This window comes from Carcharodon carcharias (assembly GCF_017639515.1).
Source record: "Carcharodon carcharias isolate sCarCar2 chromosome 37 unlocalized genomic scaffold, sCarCar2.pri SUPER_37_unloc_1, whole genome shotgun sequence".
In the NCBI taxonomy this organism is placed as follows: Eukaryota; Metazoa; Chordata; class Chondrichthyes; order Lamniformes; family Lamnidae; genus Carcharodon; species Carcharodon carcharias.
This window is the reverse complement of record NW_024470758.1, coordinates 35,658-54,512: the sequence shown is the minus strand read 5'-3', so window position 1 is coordinate 54,512 and position 18,855 is coordinate 35,658. Positions and strand designations below refer to the sequence as shown.

The 18,855-nt window shown below is 62.4% G+C and overlaps 1 protein-coding gene across 1 annotated transcript in view; it reads left to right on the top strand.

The window, feature by feature from the left end:
• LOC121274488 (EH domain-binding protein 1-like protein 1) overlaps positions 1-18,221 on the top strand; it is a gene marked incomplete at its 3' end in the record, with an annotated part of 69,409 nt that extends 51,188 nt beyond the window's left edge. Inside the window, exons 7-12 of the mRNA XM_041181827.1 lie at positions 1,231-1,308; positions 4,580-5,003; positions 6,872-7,379; positions 10,370-10,539; positions 14,569-14,617; positions 15,783-18,221. Coding sequence (XP_041037761.1) covers positions 1,231-1,308; positions 4,580-5,003; positions 6,872-7,379; positions 10,370-10,539; positions 14,569-14,617; positions 15,783-18,221 — 3,668 coding nt within the window. The remainder of the gene's footprint in view (positions 1-1,230; positions 1,309-4,579; positions 5,004-6,871; positions 7,380-10,369; positions 10,540-14,568; positions 14,618-15,782) is intronic.
• Positions 18,222-18,855: the final 634 nt, after the last annotated feature.

Below are 18,855 nucleotides of genomic sequence, written 5' to 3'. Positions count from 1 at the left end.
GTGGGGTCATCTCAGTTGTGGGGGGGGGGGGGGGGAAGGGTGCCGGGGTAGAATACTCGAGGGTGAGTAATTAACTGGCTTTTGACAATAGAAAGATGAGGCCCCACGTGAGATTTGTTGGATGTCAGAACCTTATTGTACACAAAATGTCTTTCTGAATCTAACCTTCGACTGATCTGGAACAAGGACAATCAGGGACATTGATCGTGTTCCCTCTCAAACTCTGTCACTCGCATTTACTTTCTTACCCTGATTTGTGTTTCCCCCTCGCAGATTCCCAACTCTTTTACCAAATTATTTCTCTTTCTCTCTCTCTCTCCCTGTCTCTCTCTCCCTCTCTCCCGCTCTCTCTCTCTCCCTCCCTCTCTCTCTGTCTCTCTCTGTCTCTCTCTCTCTCCCTCTCTCTCTCTCTCCCTCCCTCTCTCCGTCGCTCTCTCTCTTCCTCTCACTCTCTCTCCCTCTCTCTCTCTCCGTCTCTCTCTCTCTCCCTCTCCCTCCCTCTCCCTCTCCAGCTCTCTCTCTCCCTCCCTCTCCCTATCTCTCTCTCTCCTCTCTCTGTCTCTCTCTCTCTCTTCCTCTCTCTCTCTCTCTCTCTCACTCCCTCTCTCTCTCTCCCTCTCCCTCTCTCTCCGTCGCTCTCTCTCTCCCTCTCACTCTCCCTCTCCCTCTCTCTCTCTCTCTCCCTCTCTCTCTCTCTCCGTCTCTCTCTCTCCGTCTCTCTCTCTCCGTCTCTCTCTCTCCCTCTCACTCTCTCTCCCACTCTCTCTCTTTCCCTCCCTCTCTCTCCCTCTCTCTCTCTCTCTCCATCTCTCTCTCTCTCCCTCTCACTCTCTCTCCCTCTCTCTCTCTCTCTCTCTCTCCCCCTCTCTCTCCCCCTCACTCTCTCTCTCTCTCTCTGTCTCCCTCACGGGTTTGGGATTTGCAAGCTTTGCGAGGGAGAGAAAGAAAGAATGAGAGGCATCGATGGAGGCCGGGTTATCCCAGTATGCACTGCGGTGCTGAAAAGCCCCTGTCAAAGTGCAAGGACCTCTGGGAAAACCTGTCAGCCAGTGACCGGGAGACAGGGAGCGCAGCCCTTGCCTGCCTCCATCGCTCCGACATTTCGCGGAGACAATGAACCGTGTCGAGTGTAGGAAAGGCGGGATGGTGAATTGGGGATAGTGGGGGGGGTTGCTGGCATATCGGCTGATTTCTCCCCCTGTCGGTAACTCTGTGGCCGTTGTGTTCCAGATGTCAGTGAGCCCCTCGATGTGCTGCAGGAAGAGGAGGAGGATTACGGAGCAGATGGAACGAGTCAAGATGCAGCGGGTGAGTTTTCCACAACGCGGCATTCCGGGGTGCCTTTTCCCAGATTTCGGATGTGCCCTTCCCACAACATCGGTCTGCATCTCCTCCCCCCACCCCACCCCCCTTCAGGCCACAAAGACTGACCCCAAAATGCCTGGGATTTCGGCTCGGTGACTTGTCAGCTATGTAACCATGGGAGGCATCATCCGCAAACAAGCGTCTCCCAGTTACAATGACTGGGGAGGGTCACAAGCCCCAGTGTGTTTGATGGGGACAGTGTAGAGGGAGCTTTACTCTGTATCTAACCCCGTGCTATACCTGTCCTGGGAGTGTTTGATGGGGACAGTGCAGAGGGAGATTTACTCTGTATCTAACCCCATGCTGTACCTGTCCTGGGAGTGTTTGATGGAGACAGTGTGGAGGGAGCTTTACTCTGTATCTAACCCCGTGCTGTATTTCTGTCTGGGTTCCTTCAATCTCTTGTCACACTTTAGTGAAAGATCAGCCGATAGCCCACGGAAGCAGAGCCAGTGATACTTGGTGAGAGGGGACGTCTGGAAAATTTGATCCCTTCCTCAAGCACCGCTCGGCTTGCAATACCTGCCATACCTGTAGGTGGTGCTCTAATGGAGGCTTGCAGCGTTCAACTTGGTGTCTATTGGTAACACTTAACAAAACACAGCCCCCACCCCCCCCCACACACACCTCCCTCCCCCACAAAATAAGACCTTACACTCCAACAGCTCACACTGCAACACAACAGCTACTCGCAATGACACATTACATTTAACACAGCAAGGGATCCCACGGGAGCATTGTCCGAACAGTACCTAACCCCGAGGCCACATGAGGAGATGTTTAGGGACATGTGACTAAAAGCTTGGTCAAAGGGGTCGGTGTTAAGGAGCGTCTTAAAGGAGGAGAGGGAGAGTCGGAGAGGTTTAAGGAGGGAATTCCAGAGCTCAGGGCCCCACCCAGGCAGCTGAAGGCCCGGCCGCCAAAGGCGGAGCGATGGGAATCGGCTCGAGAGGCCGGAATCGGAAGGGTGTAGAGGCCTCGGAGGGTTATGGGGCTTGCGGTGGTTATGGAGGAAGGGAGAGGCAAGGCCAAGGAAGGATTTGAAAAATAAGGATGAGAATTGTACCGTTGGAGGAGTTGCCAGGCCCTGAGCCAACGCGGGTCAGCGAGCACAGAGGGGCGTGACTTTGGTGTGTCAAAGGGCACGAGGCAGCAAGGGTTTTGGGTGGGCTGCGGCTTACAGAGGTTGCAAGGTGAGAGGTCAGTCAGGAGGGCTTTGGAATAGTCAAAAGTCCAGAGGTAACCAAGGCACGAGTGAGGGTTTCAGCAGCCGAAGAGCTGGGCCAGGGTGGAGACGGCCAATTGTATGGTGATGGAGCGGCCATGGGATCAGCAGCTCAGCTCGGAGTCAAATAGGGTGGAAAGGTTAAGGATGATCTGGCTCAGCCTCAGACAGTGGCCGGGGAGAGGGAGGTGGAGTCAGTGGTAAAGGATTGGGGTTTGCGGTGGAGAACAACCAGGATAGCTTAAGTCTTCCCAATATTTAACTTGAGGAAGTTTCTCCTTGTCCAACATAGGAAGCCAGACCAGTAACCTGGCAAGTCCAAAGTGGTGGAGGGGGACAAGAGCGACGGTGCTGAGGTAGAGCTGACACCTATAACAGCACGCACTGAAACACAACAACAACTTGCCTTTATGTAGCCATCAATAATGTGTCGCTTCTCGCCATCGTTGTAAGCACCCCCTCCCCCTCCAGCCCTGAAACACTGCAAAGATCTCCACACGTCTCCAATTCTGGCCTCTCGCGCTCAGTGAGTCCGAGGGGAAGCAGTAGATTCAGATTTGCAGGCGCCGCTTCTCGTGTTTTCAGTTAACTGTTTTTTTAATCATTTGCGTATCAGAGTCTGAGATGGCAGCGTCTTAGACTTTAAGGTGGGGACTGGTGTTTTAGCGCTCATGCTCTGTGTTATAGAGGTCAGTGGATGGCAGTGGATACGATGAAAGGCCAGAGATAGTCTGTTCTACGTGGGAATTTGTGGAGGGAGCATCAGCTGTTACTCAAGCTCCGAGTTCCTTCCTTCCTTAAGAAAGGACATAATTGCATGGCAGCCAGTTCAGAGAAGGTTGGCTTGACTGATTCCTGGGATGAGGGGGGGGGTTATAAAATGAGGAAAGGCTGGACCTGTGTCCACTGGAGTTTAGAAGAATGAGAGGCAATCTTACTGAAACCTATAAGATCCTGAGGGGACTCGACAGGGCAGGTGCTGAGAGAGTGTTCCCCCTCCTCGTGGGAGAGACTAGAACTCGGGGACGCAGTTTAAAAATAAGGGGCTCCCCTTTAAGACGGAGATGAGGAGGAATTGTCTTTCTCTGAGGGTTGTGAGTTTGTGGATCTCTCTCCCCCAGAGAGAGCTGGAGGCTGGGTCACTCAATATTTTTAAGGCTGCGGTAGGTAGATTGTTGATTGACAAGGGAGTCCAGGGCTATTGGGTTGAGGGGGGCGGGGGGTCAGCGGGAATGTGGGGGTCGAGGGTTACAATCGGATCAGCCACGACCTTATTGGATGGCGGAGCAGGCTCGAGGGGCCGAGTGGCCTTGCTCCTGCCCCTAACTCGTGCGGATGTTCACATGAGGGGTTCACTGCAGCGCAGCTGGGAGTCTGAGAGTGAGCTCGAACCTGCCTTCGAGGAGGTGGTTATCCAGCCAGGGGGAGGGAGTGGGTAAGCGCGAGATAGGGTCAGAGGAAGGCGCCGGATGTTTCCGGAATCCCCTAAGTCAGTGGCAGGCTCTAACCGGTTTCCCGTTTGGAATAGCGTGGTTGGTTGGGGGGGGGGGCAAAGGGGAGCGCTTTGCCCTCCCCTTGGAGAAATCCAGTCAGAATCCAACCCGAGCGCCGCCAGGCCTGCAAGCAAAAAAGAAACGCAGAAGTCACGGTAGGGCACAGGAGGAGGCTATTCAGCCCATCGATTCCATGCTGGCTCTCTGTACACCAATCCAGTCAATCCCCCCACTCAATCTCTTTGGGGGAGAACAACCACAGCTTCTTCAACTCCCTAACCCCTGTCGCTAAAATCCCCTTGTCCCTGGGACCGTTCTGGTCAATCTCCTCCGCAACCCTCTCTTGGACCCTCACATCCTTCCCAGAACTGGACCCAATACTCTAGTTGTGGCCTAACCAGAGCCTTGTACAGATTGTAGGAGATTCAACAGCCAGAGTTGTAAGATAGGCATTTCTGTAGTCGCAGGAATGATTCCCATGTGGTATGTTGCCTAGGTCGATGGAAGATGGATGCCAGGCGAGGTCGCGGGTCAGTGGTCACCCCGGCCAGTTCAGGCCCCTTCAGCCCCGTCCGGAAGCCACAAGTCAGGCACGGGAACCCTTTCAATGAAGACCGGTACCCACCCGTGACGCCAGAGGAGGGTCGCAGCGGCAAGAGTGGGAGCGGTGTGCACCATCCCCCCAACGTTGTCGGGGAAAGGTCGGCTGGCCCGTCCGGAGGTCAAGGCCCGGAGGCCAAGCCGCCCTTGGACGGTGGGAGGCCAGGCCAGGATGGCCAGCAGGCGCTCGCCAACCCTGCCGAGCCAAGCAACCCCTTCGAAGAAGAGGAGCCCGTGGCCTCAGGCCTGATCTGCAAGCCTGAGGAGCTGGGCCCCGCTGCTGTTGCCGAGCAACCTACAACGGGGACAAAGGATGATGGGTAAGCGAGAGGCTTTCGGTGAAGCGGCCAAGGAACCGAACCTACCTGATCGGCGTCAAACTTGCCCTGACCCTCCCACTCCCAATTCTTCTCCCGGCACTGCTGGCCCCCACCAGCACGGCACTTGCGATTTCAGACCGTTTGCGTGACTGGACTTGTCGTTCCAGCGCAGAACCATAAAATGGCGACAGCACAGGGGGAGGCCATTCAACCCATCGTGTCCATACCGGCTCTCGGCAAGAGCAACTCAGCTCCCCTCACCGCCCCCCGCCACCCCACCAGCTTCCCACCAACCCCCCCCCGGTCCTATTCCCCTCCACCCTGCAAAATATTTTTCTCTTCAGGTAATTATCCGATTCCCCTTCGAAAGCCTCGACTGATCCTCCACGTTCCCAGGCAGCGGGTCCCAGCTCCTAACCGCTCGCAGGGTGGAAAGGTTCCTCCTCGCGTCACCTTTTGGTTCTTTTGGCCAATCAGCTTGAATCCGTGCCCCTCTCGTTCCCGACCCTTCCACCAGGGGCGGTAGTTGCTACCTATCGACTCTGCCCAGACCCCTACTTGGTTTTGAACCCCCCCCCGCCCCCCGCCTCACCCCGTCAAATCTCCGCTCCACCTTCTCCTCTCTGAGGAAAACAATCCCAATTTCACCGATCTATCTAAATCGCTGAAGTCCCTCGTTCCCTGGAACCGTTCCCGGTGAATCTCTAACACCTCCGCATTCTTCCGAAAGTGCGGGGGGTCCCACAGCTGGACACAATAGTCCAGCTCATTTCCTGACACCCTCCAGGGACGATACCTACCCCCCTGCCCCCCTCCCACTTCCCCGGTCTTTGCCTGTAGTAGACTCCAGTCCAGCACGATTGACCCTTAGTTGCCCTCTGAATTGGCATAAGCAGCCCAATCAGGCATGTCAAACCACAATGAAGTGCCAACTCTCGCAGCTTGGGTTTAGCACCTGGACTCCTGCGTGAAGCTGTCTCGCCCGGCGAAACAGCAAACCCAAACCCCGGGTGATATTTCACCCCCTCCCCCAACCCCACCACCCCCACCTGTCCTTCACATGTTCTGGAAATTCATCTCCCATTGCAGACACCAGGAGTTTAGGAAAAAGTAATGATTGTGGGGTAACTGCACACAAGGGGTGAGGGTAACCCTGGACTCTCCCCGTCTATTAAGACTCTAGTCAGTGCGTGTGGGGCTCGGGGTCAGTGGGTGTGGGGCTCTCGGTCAGTGGGCGTGGGGCTCGGGGTCAGCGGGCGTGGGGCTCGGGGTCAGCGGGCGTGGGGCTCGGGGTCAGCGGGCGTGGGGCTCGGGGTCAGCGGGCGTGGGGCTCGGGGTCAGCGGGCGTGGGGCTCGGGGTCAGCGGGCGTGGGGCTCGGGGTCAGCGGGTGTGGGGCTGGGGGTCAGCGGGTGTGGGGCTGGGGGTCAGCGGGTGTGGGGCTGGGGGTCAGAGGATGTGGGGCTCGGGGTCAGAGGGTGTGGGGCTCGGGGTCAGCGGGTGTGGGGCTGGGGGTCAGCGGGTGTGGGGCTCGGGGTCAGCGGGTGTGGGGCTGGGGGTCAGCGGGTGTGGGGCTCGGGGTCAGCGGGTGTGGGGCTCGGGGTCAGCGGGTGTGGGGCTCGGGGTCAGCGGGTGTGGGGCTCGGGGTCAGCGGGTGTGGGGCTCGGGGTCAGAGGGTGTGGGGCTCGGGGTCAGCGGGTGTGGGGCTGGGGGTCAGCGGGTGTGGGGCTCGGGGTCAGCGGGTGTGGGGCTGGGGGTCAGCGGGTGTGGGGCTCGGGGTCAGCGGGTGTGGGGCTCGGGGTCAGCGGGTGTGGGGCACACCCATTGTACGATGGTCGCCGCTCATCCTACGCTCTCCTCTTACCTGCAGCTCCGTGAAGCCTGACGGGGTGACCGGAGAGAAGCCGCTGCCGGCTCCGAGGCTGAAGAAAAGGCAGCACAGTTTGACCGCGCCGACTGACCCCCCGGCATTGCCCGGCGCCACGCCAGCGGGCACAGCGGGACCTCCAGCGGACCTCCCCAAGCCGTCGACGTCGCCGCCTGGCACCCGGAGCTCGAGCCTCAACCCCAAGGCGGCAGCGCCGACCCCAGCGGCCGACACAGGGAGCCCCCAGGGGGCCGCAGCCGGCGGCGGGGGGTCTGCCCGGGACTCCTCGGCGACGCAGGCCGACAGGCGCCCGGCAGCAGCGCCGCTGCCGCCCCGGGGGCAGACGCCGGAGGCGCAAGGGCCGGCCGGCCAGAAGGAGGCCGAGGTCCGGGCCAAGCGGAAAGCGCCGCCCCCTCCCCTGGCCCTGGGCCCGGGCGTCTCGAGCCCCCCAGCGACCGAGACGAGGACGGTGGGATCGGGCCACGAGCCGGAGGCCGGAGAAGCCCCGTTAGTAAGTGTTCCCCCACGCCTGCCCCCACCCCCACCCACACACCCCCACCAACTGCGCCCACCGCCAACCCCCCCCCCCCCACAACCCTTCCTTCCTCTCCGATCTCAGGCCGCCCAAGGTGGGAGGGAGGTGGGGACACCGCTCCCCCCCCGCCCCCACGCCCAGCACCCCCCCACCGCCACCCTCGCCCAGGAGGAGAAGTCCCGCCCGTCCTTCAGCCCAATTGACAAGAGATCCCGGGAATGCGGCCGGGAGCGGCAGCTTCCTGAAGCGGATGGCCGCATTGACGTAGCGCCTTTCCCGAGGTCTGGACGTTCCCCAAAGCGCTTCCCCCTTCTCGGTGTGGCCACCGCCGTGATCTAGGAGACGCAGCAGCCCAATTGCGCACAGCAAGATCCCACAGAGAGCAGCCCGTGATAATGGCCCGGATCAGTCAATGTGGATGCGGGATAAATACTGGCCTCAGGACACCGGGGAGATTCCCCACACCACCCCACCCCCCACCCACACCACCGCTGCTCTTCTCTCAATAGTGCCCACGGGAGTGGGAGGGCAGATTGGATCTTGGGTTAATGTGTCATCTGTAAGACAGCATCTCCAACAGTGCAGCACTCCCTCAGTACTGACCCTCCGACAGTGCAGCGCTCTCTCATTACTGACCCTCTGACAGTGCAGCACTCCCTCAGTACTGACGCTCTGACTGTGCAACGCTCCCTCAGCACCGACCCTCCGACAGTGCGGCACTCCCTCAGCACTGACCCTCCGACAGTGCAGCGCTCTCTCATTACTGACCCTCCGACAGTGCAGCACTCCCTCAGTACTGACCCTCCGACAGTGCAGCACTCCCTCAGTACTGACCCTCTGACAGTGCAGCACTTCCTCAGTACTGACACTCTGACAGTGCAGCACTCCCTCAGTACTGTCCATCCGACAGTGCAGCGCTCCCTCAGCACTGACCCTCCGACCGTGCAGCGCTCCCTCAGTACTGACCCTCCGACAGTCCAGCACTCCCTCATTCCTGACCCTCCGACAGTGCAGCTCTCCCTCAGTACTGACACTCCGACAGTGCAGCACTCCCTCAGTACTGACCCTCCGACAGTGCAGCACTCCGTCAGTACTGACCATCCAACAGTGCAGCACTCCCTCAGTACTGACCCTCCGACAGTGCAGCGCTCTCTCATTACTGACCCTCTGACAGTGCAGCTCTCCCTCAGTACTGACCCTCCGACAGTGCAGCACTCCCTCAGTACTGACCCTTTGACAGTGCAGCACTCACTCAGTACTGACCCTCCGACAGTGCAGCTCTCCCTCAGTACTGACACTCCGACAGTGCAGCACTCCCTCAGTACTGACCCTCTGACAGTGCAACACTCCCTCAGTACTGACCCTTTGACAGTGCAGCACTCCCTCAGTACTGACCCTCCGACAGTGCAGCACTCCCTCAGCACTGACCCTCTGACAGTGCAGCACTCCCTCAGTACTGACCCTCCGACAGTGCGGCACTCCCTCAGTGCTGACCCTCCGACAGTGTAGCTCTCCCTCAGTACTGACCCTCCGACAGTGCAGCACTCCCTCAGTACTGACCCTTTGACAGTGCAGCACTCACTCAGTACTGACCCTCCGACAGTGCAGCTCTCCCTCAGTACTGACACTCCGACAGTGCAGCACTCCCTCAGTACTGACCCTCTGACAGTGCAACACTCCCTCAGTACTGACCCTTTGACAGTGCAGCACTCCCTCAGTACTGATCCTCCGACAGTGCAGCACTCCCTCAGTACTGACCCTCTGACAGTGCAGCACTCCCTCAGTACTGACCCTCCGACAGTGCGGCACTCCCTCAGTGCTGACCCTCCGACAGTGCAGCACTCCCTCAGTACTGACCCTCTGACAGTGCAGCACTCCCTCAGTACTGACGCTCTGACTGTGCAGCACTCCCTCAGTACTGACCCTCCGACAGTGCAGCACTCCCTCAGTACTGACCCTCTGACAGTGCAGCACTCCCTCAGTACTGACGCTCTGACTGTGCAGCACTCCCTCAGTACTGACCCTCTGACAGTGCAGCACTCCCTCAGTACTGACCCTCTGACAGTGCAGCGCTCCCTCAGTACTCAACCCCCGACAGTGCTGGTGGAATTTATATTCAATTCATTAATTGCCAGGTTGTTGTTTAAAACCCCATGTGGTTCACTAATGCCCCCTTCGGGGTAGGAAATCTGCCGTCCTTACCTGGTCTGGGCCTGCACGTGACTCCAGACCCCACAACGATGTGGTCAACTCTTTATAACCACAAATGGGCATTTGGGTTGCTCAGAGCTGTTGAAGAAGGCAGCTCGGAGCGACGCTCTTGGGGGCAGTTAGGGACGGGCGACAAAGGCTAGCCTTGCCAGCGAGGGCCACATTCCGGGCTGGAACGGGGAGTAGGAAAGGGAGGGAACTTGGGCTGGTTGAGCAGCAGTGGGAGGTGGCCTCACCGCTCCGAGACTGGGCCCAGCCTCCCGCCTAGCAGCTTTCTCCCCCTCGGCTTGTAGCCCCCCCTCGAGGGCCGCAGAGGGAGGGGTGACCTAATCGAGGAGTGTAAGATCATCGAAGGATTGGAGAGGGGTGGACGATAGAGAGAAACTGTTTCCTCTGGTCGCTGAGGGGTGGGGGTGGGGGAGGGGGGAGTCCAGGACATGTTGCGGGGGGGGGGGGGGGGGGGGGTGGGGTGTGGGGTCAAGGGTTACGGTGGAGGGGGTGCAGATGGGAAAGTGGCGCCAAGGTCAGAGCCGGATCTGGCGTGAGCGCAGGCTGGAGGGGCCGAATGGCCTACGCCACCCAGCCCCCCCCCCACCCTCGCTCCTAATCCTTAGGTGTCCTTCCGTTTGGTTTTGAGGGGGGGGGGGGGGTGGGGGGGTTGGCCTTGCGTGGCGGGCGGGCAGCTTGACGGAGCTCGAGAGGGCGCGCTTTACTGACGGTGCCCTTCCCCGCTTTGTGTCCGTCTCTCAACACAGCAGAGCCCCCTCCAGGGCCTGGCTCTGGCCAACACCAGCCGCTGCCTGCTGGACTGGTGCAGGGAGGTGACCCAGGACTACCGCCGGCTCAAGATCAGCAACTTCACCACCTCCTGGAGGAACGGCCTGGCCTTCTGCGCCATCCTGCACCACTTCCACCCCGAGCTCATGTATGTACCGCGCCAGCCTGCCTTTATCTAGCGCCTCCAGGGCCGTAACCTGCCCCATGGGGCCTTCTGAGGGCTGTTATCGATCAGGGTTTGACACCGGCCCAGCTCCACGGGGGCGGGGGGGGGGAAATGAGAGGGTGGCCTCCCCGGGCCTACTCGGTTGTGGGGGATGGGGCCTCCCCGGGCCTGCTCGGTTGTGGGGGAGGGGGCAGCTTCCCCGGGCCTGCTCGGTTGTGGGGGAGGGGGCAGCTTCCCCGGGCCTACTCGGTTGTGGGGGATGGGGCCTCCCCGGGCCTACTCGGTTGTGGGGGATGGGGCCTCCCCGGGCCTACTCGGTTGTGGGGGATGGGGCCTCCCCGGGCCTACTCGGTTGTGGGGGATGGGGCCTCCCCGGGCCTGCTCGGTTGTGGGGGATGGGGCCTCCCCGGGCCTGCTCGGTTGTGGGGGATGGGGCCTCCCCGGGCCTGCTCGGTTGTGGGGGATGGGGCCTCCCCGGGCCTGCTCGGTTGTGGGGGATGGGGCCTCCCCGGGCCTACTCGGCTGTGGGGGAGGGGGCAGCTTCCCCGGGCCTGCTCGGTTGTGGGGGATGGGGCCTCCCCGGGCCTACTCGGCTGTGGGGGAGGGGGCAGCTTCCCCGGGCCTGCTCGGTTGTGGGGGATGGGGCCTCCCCGGGCCTACTCGGCTGTGGGGGAGGGGGCAGCTTCCCCGGGCCTGCTCGGTTGTGGGGGAGGGGGCAGCTTCCCCGGGCCTGCTCGGTTGTGGGGGAGGGGGCAGCTTCCCCGGGCCTGCTCGGTTGTGGGGGAGGGGGCAGCTTCCCCGGGCCTACTCGGTTGTGGGGGATGGGGCCTCCCCGGGCCTACTCGGTTGTGGGGGATGGGGCCTCCCCGGGCCTACTCGGTTGTGGGGGATGGGGCCTCCCCAGGCCTACTCGGTTGTGGGGGATGGGGCCTCCCCGGGCCTGCTCGGTTGTGGGGGATGGGGCCTCCCCGGGCCTGCTCGGTTGTGGGGGATGGGGCCTCCCCGGGCCTGCTCGGTTGTGGGGGATGGGGCCTCCCCGGGCCTGCTCGGTTGTGGGGGAGGGGGCAGCTTCCCCGGGCCTGCTCGGTTGTGGGGGATGGGGCCTCCCCGGGCCTGCTCGGTTGTGGGGGATGGGGCCTCCCCGGGCCTGCTCGGTTGTGGGGGATGGGGCCTCCCCGGGCCTGCTCGGTTGTGGGGGATGGGGCCTCCCCGGGCCTGCTCGGTTGTGGGGGATGGGGCCTCCCCGGGCCTACTCGGCTGTGGGGGAGGGGGCAGCTTCCCCGGGCCTGCTCGGTTGTGGGGGATGGGGCCTCCCCGGGCCTACTCGGCTGTGGGGGAGGGGGCAGCTTCCCCGGGCCTGCTCGGTTGTGGGGGATGGGGCCTCCCCGGGCCTACTCGGTTGTGGGGGATGGGGCCTCCCCGGGCCTACTCGGTTGTGGGGGATGGGGCCTCCCCGGGCCTACTCGGTTGTGGGGGATGGGGCCTCCCCAGGCCTGCTCGGTTGTGGGGGATGGGGCCTCCCCGGGCCTGCTCGGTTGTGGGGGATGGGGCCTCCCCGGGCCTACTCGGCTGTGGGGGAGGGGGCAGCTTCCCCGGGCCTGCTCGGTTGTGGGGGAGGGGGCAGCTTCCCCGGGCCTGCTCGGTTGTGGGGGAGGGGGCAGCTTCCCCGGGCCTGCTCGGTTGTGGGGGATGGGGCCTCCCCGGGCCTACTCGGCTGTGGGGGAGGGGGCAGCTTCCCCGGGCCTGCTCGGTTGTGGGGGATGGGGCCTCCCCGGGCCTACTCGGTTGTGGGGGATGGGGCCTCCCCGGGCCTACTCGGTTGTGGGGGATGGGGCCTCCCCAGGCCTACTCGGTTGTGGGGGATGGGGCCTCCCCGGGCCTACTCGGTTGTGGGGGATGGGGCCTCCCCGGGCCTACTCGGTTGTGGGGGATGGGGCCTCCCCGGGCCTACTCGGTTGTGGGGGATGGGGCCTCCCCAGGCCTACTCGGTTGTGGGGGATGGGGCCTCCCCGGGCCTGCTCGGTTGTGGGGGATGGGGCCTCCCCGGGCCTGCTCGGTTGTGGGGGATGGGGCCTCCCCGGGCCTGCTCGGTTGTGGGGGATGGGGCCTCCCCGGGCCTGCTCGGTTGTGGGGGATGGGGCCTCCCCGGGCCTACTCGGCTGTGGGGGAGGGGGCAGCTTCCCCGGGCCTGCTCGGTTGTGGGGGAGGGGGCAGCTTCCCCGGGCCTACTCGGTTGTGGGGGATGGGGCCTCCCCGGGCCTACTCGGTTGTGGGGGATGGGGCCTCCCCAGGCCTACTCGGTTGTGGGGGATGGGGCCTCCCCGGGCCTACTCGGTTGTGGGGGATGGGGCCTCCCCAGGCCTACTCGGTTGTGGGGGATGGGGCCTCCCCGGGCCTGCTCGGTTGTGGGGGATGGGGCCTCCCCGGGCCTGCTCGGTTGTGGGGGATGGGGCCTCCCCGGGCCTGCTCGGTTGTGGGGGATGGGGCCTCCTCGGGCCTGCTCGGTTGTGGGGGATGGGGCCTCCCCGGGCCTACTCGGCTGTGGGGGAGGGGGCAGCTTCCCCGGGCCTGCTCGGTTGTGGGGGATGGGGCCTCCCCGGGCCTACTCGGCTGTGGGGGAGGGGGCAGCTTCCCCGGGCCTGCTCGGTTGTGGGGGAGGGGGCAGCTTCCCCGGGCCTGCTCGGTTGTGGGGGAGGGGGCAGCTTCCCCGGGCCTGCTCGGTTGTGGGGGATGGGGCCTCCCCGGGCCTACTCGGTTGTGGGGGATGGGGCCTCCCCGGGCCTGCTCGGTTGTGGGGGATGGGGCCTCCCCGGGCCTGCTCGGTTGTGGGGGATGGGGCCTCCCCGGGCCTGCTCGGTTGTGGGGGAGGGGGCAGCTTCCCCGGGCCTGCTCGGTTGTGGGGGATGGCGCCTCCCCGGGCCTGCTCGGTTGTGGGGGATGGGGCCTCCCCGGGCCTACTCGGTTGTGGGGGAGGGGGCAGCTTCCCCGGGCTTGCTCGGTTGTGGGGGAGGGGGCAGCTTCCCCGGGCCTGCTCGGTTGTGGGGGAGGGGGCAGCTTCCCCGGGCCTGCTCGGTTGTGGGGGAGGGGGCAGCTTCCCCGGGCCTACTCGGTTGTGGGGGATGGGGCCTCCCCGGGCCTACTCGGTTGTGGGGGATGGGCCCTCCCCGGGCCTACTCGGTTGTGGGGGATGGGGCCTCCCCGGGCCTGCTCGGTTGTGGGGGATGGGGCCTCCCCGGGCCTACTCGGTTGTGGGGGATGGGGCCTCCCCAGGCCTACTCAGTTGTGGGGGATGGGGCCTCCCCGAGCCTACTCGGTTGTGGGGGATGGGGCCTCCCCGGGCCTACTCAGCTTTGGTGGGGTGGGGGATGGGGCCTTCCCGGGCCTGCTCAGCCATGGGGGCTGGGGGATGTGGCCTCCTTGGGCCTGCTCAGCCACAGGATGGGTTATGGGGCCTTCCCGGGCCTGCTGAGCCACGGGGTGGGGGATAGGGCCTTCCCGGGCCTGCTCAGCCATGTGGGGTAGGGGATGGGTCCTCCCTGGGCCTGCCCAGCCACAGGGTGGGGAATGGGGCCTCCCAGGGCCTGCTCGGCCACAGGGTGGGGTATGGGGCCTTCCCGGGCCTGCTTAGCCACGGGGAGTGCAGTATGGGGCCTTCCCGGGCCTGCTCGGCCACGAGGAGCATCCACCCTGGCTGCATTCCGCCAAGGCCCACTCGAGTTATGGCGACCAGCGTCTCCAGGGGGTAATTTGCAATTTTTCCACTTCCACTCGGTCCCAGCCCGTTTCCACAACCCTTCAGATGGTCATGACGGTTTTCCCAATGTAGTCATTCACGGCTTGAGGACATTTTGGGTGAGCAGAGTTCCAACCGGGAACTGGGCTGGGGGTTCTATTCTCTCATTCTTGTTTGCTTATTGCTCCCTCTTTCTCTTTTCTCTCCACCGCAAACCTACCCACCCACCCACCCACCCCCCCCACCCCCCACCACCGACCCCACTCCACCCCCCTCAGAGATTACTCCTCACTGGACCCTCACGACATCAAAACCAACAACAAGAAGGTGGGTACAAGACTAGGCCTCGAGCCTTGTGAGAGGGTCAAGGGAAAATGGGTAAAACTGGAGGTTGGCACTGGGAATTGCCCACTCTGTCTGTGGTGTTTCCCCCCTCATGATCACACTGGGGAGATGGTCGCCTTAGTGGTAATGTCGCTGGACTAATAATCCCGAGGCCCAGGCTGATGCTCGGAGAGACACGGGTTCACATCCCACCACGGCAGCTGGTGAAATTCAAACTCAATTAATAAATCTGGAATTATAAAGCTTGTCTCAGTCATGGTGACCGTGGTGACCATCATCGATTGTTGTAAAAAAAAACCCATCTGGTTCACTAATGCCCCCTTTAGGGAAGGAAATCTGCTGTCCTTACCTGGTCTGGGCCTACACTTGACTCCGGACCCCACAGCGATGGACTCTGAAATGGGCCGAGTGAGGCATTCAGCTCAAGGGTGCATTTAGGGATGGGTAACAAGTGCTGGGCCTCGCCAGCGACACCCACATCCCCGAGAAAGAATTTAAAAACAATATCTTGCCCTGGCACCATCTCCTCGATTCCCTAGAATGGGACCAGGGAGGGAGGGACCTCAGTTAATGCGGAGAAGCTGGGGTTGTTCTCCTTAGAGCAGAGAAGGTTTAAGGGGGGGTGGGGGTGGGGGGTGGATTTAAACGAGTTCTCCTGGGGATTCAAAGGGGTTAAATCACAAGGAGAGGCCACACGAACTAGGCCGGCATTCCCGCCAGTGTGGAAGGTTAAGGGGTGAGTGATCCAATCGAGGGGTTTAAAGGATTCGAGAGGGTCAATGATAGAGGGGGACTATTTCCTCTGGATGGGGGTGACCAGAACAAGGGGGTAGAGCCTTAAAGCGAGAGCCAGGCCGCTTGGGGGTGATGTCAGGAAGAGTTTCTTCACGCTGAGGGGAGTGGGAATCTGGGAACTCTCTCCCTTCCCCCCACCCCCCACCTCCCCACCTGCACCCCCACCCCCCCGCCCACCACGTAAAACTGTCGAGGTTAAGAATCAATTGAAAATGTTGTTATAGTTGTTAACCCACTTGCCTTTCACGCGACGGCACCTCCAATTGCGCTGACGTGTTTTTTTTTACCCGCTTCCCCCCCCCCCCCCCACCCCCACCCCAACACCCCCCCCCCCACCCCCCTCCCACCCCAGGCCTTTGACGGGTTTGCCAGTCTCGGAATCTCCCGGCTCCTGGAGCCAGCGGACATGGTGTTGCTGGCCATCCCGGACAAGCTCATCGTGATGACCTACCTGTGCCAGATCAGGGCCCATTTCACCGGCCAGGAGCTCAACGTGGTGCAGATCGAAGAGAACAGCAGTCAGAGCACCTATAAGGTAGGCAACTTTGACTCAGACTCGCACAGCTCTTTGGACCCCATCCAGTTTTACTCAGAGCGAATGGAGGCCCACCAGGTCAGCTCGGTGCCACATAGACCCGACAGGCCCAAGAGACAGGCCCTGAAGAGGAACAGCAAAGCCTTGCTAAGCGACAACCAAGGCCCAGAGTCCAAAACCTCCCCTCAGGCTAACTTGTGCGCCAACACACCCACAGCGGCTGGGCATCATGCCAGCGGCGGCTCACTCCCTCCGAACTGTTCCCTGGCTCCAGCAGCCAGCGCCGGTGTCTCTGGGAGCGCCCGATCGACTGAGGTTGGCCTAGCCCCCGTGCCGAGACCTTTGGATCCCCAGCCGAATTCCAGGGTGGAGGCTGCGCTGGTCAAGGATCCTGGAAAGTCCGGGGCGGGTTCAGCCTCGGATGGGCACCAGGGGCCCAAGGACGTGCCCATAGCAAAGGCTCGCAGGAAGACGCGGGACGCAGCCGTGAAACAGGCTGATGGAAAACCCGTGAGACCGCCACCCCCAGAGGGTCATGGGAAGACCCAGGAGCTGGCCGTTACAGAGTTTGATGGGAAATCGGTCAAGCCGCCATCCTCACAGGATCATGGGAAGACCCGGGAACTGGTCATTACCGAGGATGATGGGAAATCGATCAAGCCGCCACCTTCAGAGGATCATGGGAAGACCCAGGAACTGGTCATTACCGAGGATGATGGGAAATCGGTCAAGCCGCCGCCCCCAGATGATCATGGGAAGACCCAGGAACTGGTCATTACCGAGGATGATGGGAAATCGGTCAAGCCGCTGCCCCCAGAGGATCATGGGAAGACCCGGGAACTGGTCGTTACCAAGGATGATGGGAAATCGGTCAAGCCGCCACCCCCAAAGGATCATGGGAAGACCCGGGAACTGGTCATTACCGAGGATGATGGGAAATCGGTCAAGCTGCCGTCCCCAGAGGATCATGGGAAGAACCGGGAACTAGTCATTACCGAGGATGATGGGAAATCGGTCAAGCCACCGCCCCCAGAGGATCATGGGAAGACCTGGGAACTGGTCGTTACCGAGGATGATGGGAAATTGGTCAAGCCGCCGCCCCCAGACAATCATGGGAAGACCTGGGAACTGGTCATTACTGAGGATGGTGGGAAATCGGTCAAGCCGCCGCCCCCAGAGGATCATGGGAAGACCCAGGAACTGGTCGTTACCGAGGATGGTGGGAAATCGGTCAAGCCGCCGCCCCCAGAGGATCATAGGAAGACCCAGGAACTGGTCGTTACCGAGGATGGTGGGAAATCGGTCAAGCCGCCGCCCGCAGAGGATCATGGGAAGCAGGTCGCCATGGAATTTCCCGTCACACAGAACGACGACCCACCTGTGGGGCCGCCTGCTTCCGAGGCTCGTGGGGAACGCCTCACCCCAGGGGGTCATGGGAAACCCATCGAGCCGGGCCCCGCCTCCGAGGAACAGACACTGGCCGATGAGGTGCCGACAGCAGAGGGCCCGGCAACGCCATTGGGTGATCCGCGTCTAGGGGATGATGGGAAGCCCGTCGAGCTGTTCATCAGTGAAGTCCCCACCGAGTCGGCACTGGGCGTCGCAGAGGGCCACGAGAAGCCTCCAGGGGTCCCCTCTTCCGAGGGGCCGCCCACCCAGGAGGGTCATGGGAAGCCAGCAGGTCAGTCAGCCGCAGAGGACGCTGGGAGGCCCCTGGCGCCGGCGGCCCTGAGTCCTGTGATGCCCTTGGCGGCGGAAGATCCGGAGGGGAGGCTGGGCCCGGAGAGCCCTCGGGCACCAGAGAAGGTTCCGGAGGGGGACGGGAGGGCCGACAAGCCTCCGAAAGAGGGCGCCAGCCTGCCCAATGGGGGGGCGGCCGAGCAGCCGCCGCCCGGGGACGGCTCCTCCGCCACAGTGGGCGGCGCCAACGGCAGGACGGGCACGGGGCGGCCGGAGAGGATCCACCGCTCCCAGTCGTCGGAGAGCCGGTCGCCGGGCAGGTCGGGCAAGTCGGGATTCTCGCACATCAGAGACGCCGACCTGGTGAAGAAGAGGCGGTCCAGGAGGCGCAGTGACTCCTTGGAGGAACCCGAGGGCGGCCAGAGCCAGGGCCAGAGCCAGAACCAGAGCCAGGGCCAGGGCCAGAGCCAGATCCAGAGCCAGAGCCAGAGCCAGAGCCAGCCAGAAGCAGCTGCTGCTCCGAACGCAGAGGTAAAAGGAACCGGCGTGGTGCTGGTGGGCACCAGTGCGGCTAGGGTGAGGGGTGGCTGGGGGTGGGGGGTGGGGGGGGTGGGGGGGTGCGAGTCGGCAGTGGGGTGCGGGTGGCGCATACCCACAGGTGACTTACCCACTGGGCGAAAGGAGTTCCCTCTATCCCATGCTCCGGAGGAGCAAGTCGCTAAAGCGAAGCAGAGACTCTGGCCACATCTTATCCTGAATCCCCTCTACCCCTCCACCACCCTGCCCCCCTCGCCACCCTCCCCCCGATCCCCAGCCCACCGGGATGTTTCGGAATGAGGCTCCCGGAGACCCCAGATAGCATGTCTGTGAGGGAACCAAGTGCCGGCTGACTGGTACAGCCCATCCGATGGAGACTGAGACTCAAGAGGGCCATTCAGAAGAGTCCCCCTTTCACCTGCATATGTACAGATGCCGACACAGACCCGCGGAGCGGGGCACCAGAGTCAATCCAGGGTAACAGAGCCAGCATTCAGTTTACTGCAGCAGAAGCAGCTTTGGAGGAGGCCAACACAGGCTTCTGATTCCAATTCCTGACTCCTGACTGATCCACTGTCGATGGTTTTCAGAACCAGACGATTGAGACGAAAACCAGCACCAACGTGACCCTGACTCTCATGTCTCCTGTATCTCAAACTCCTGTCAACTGTTT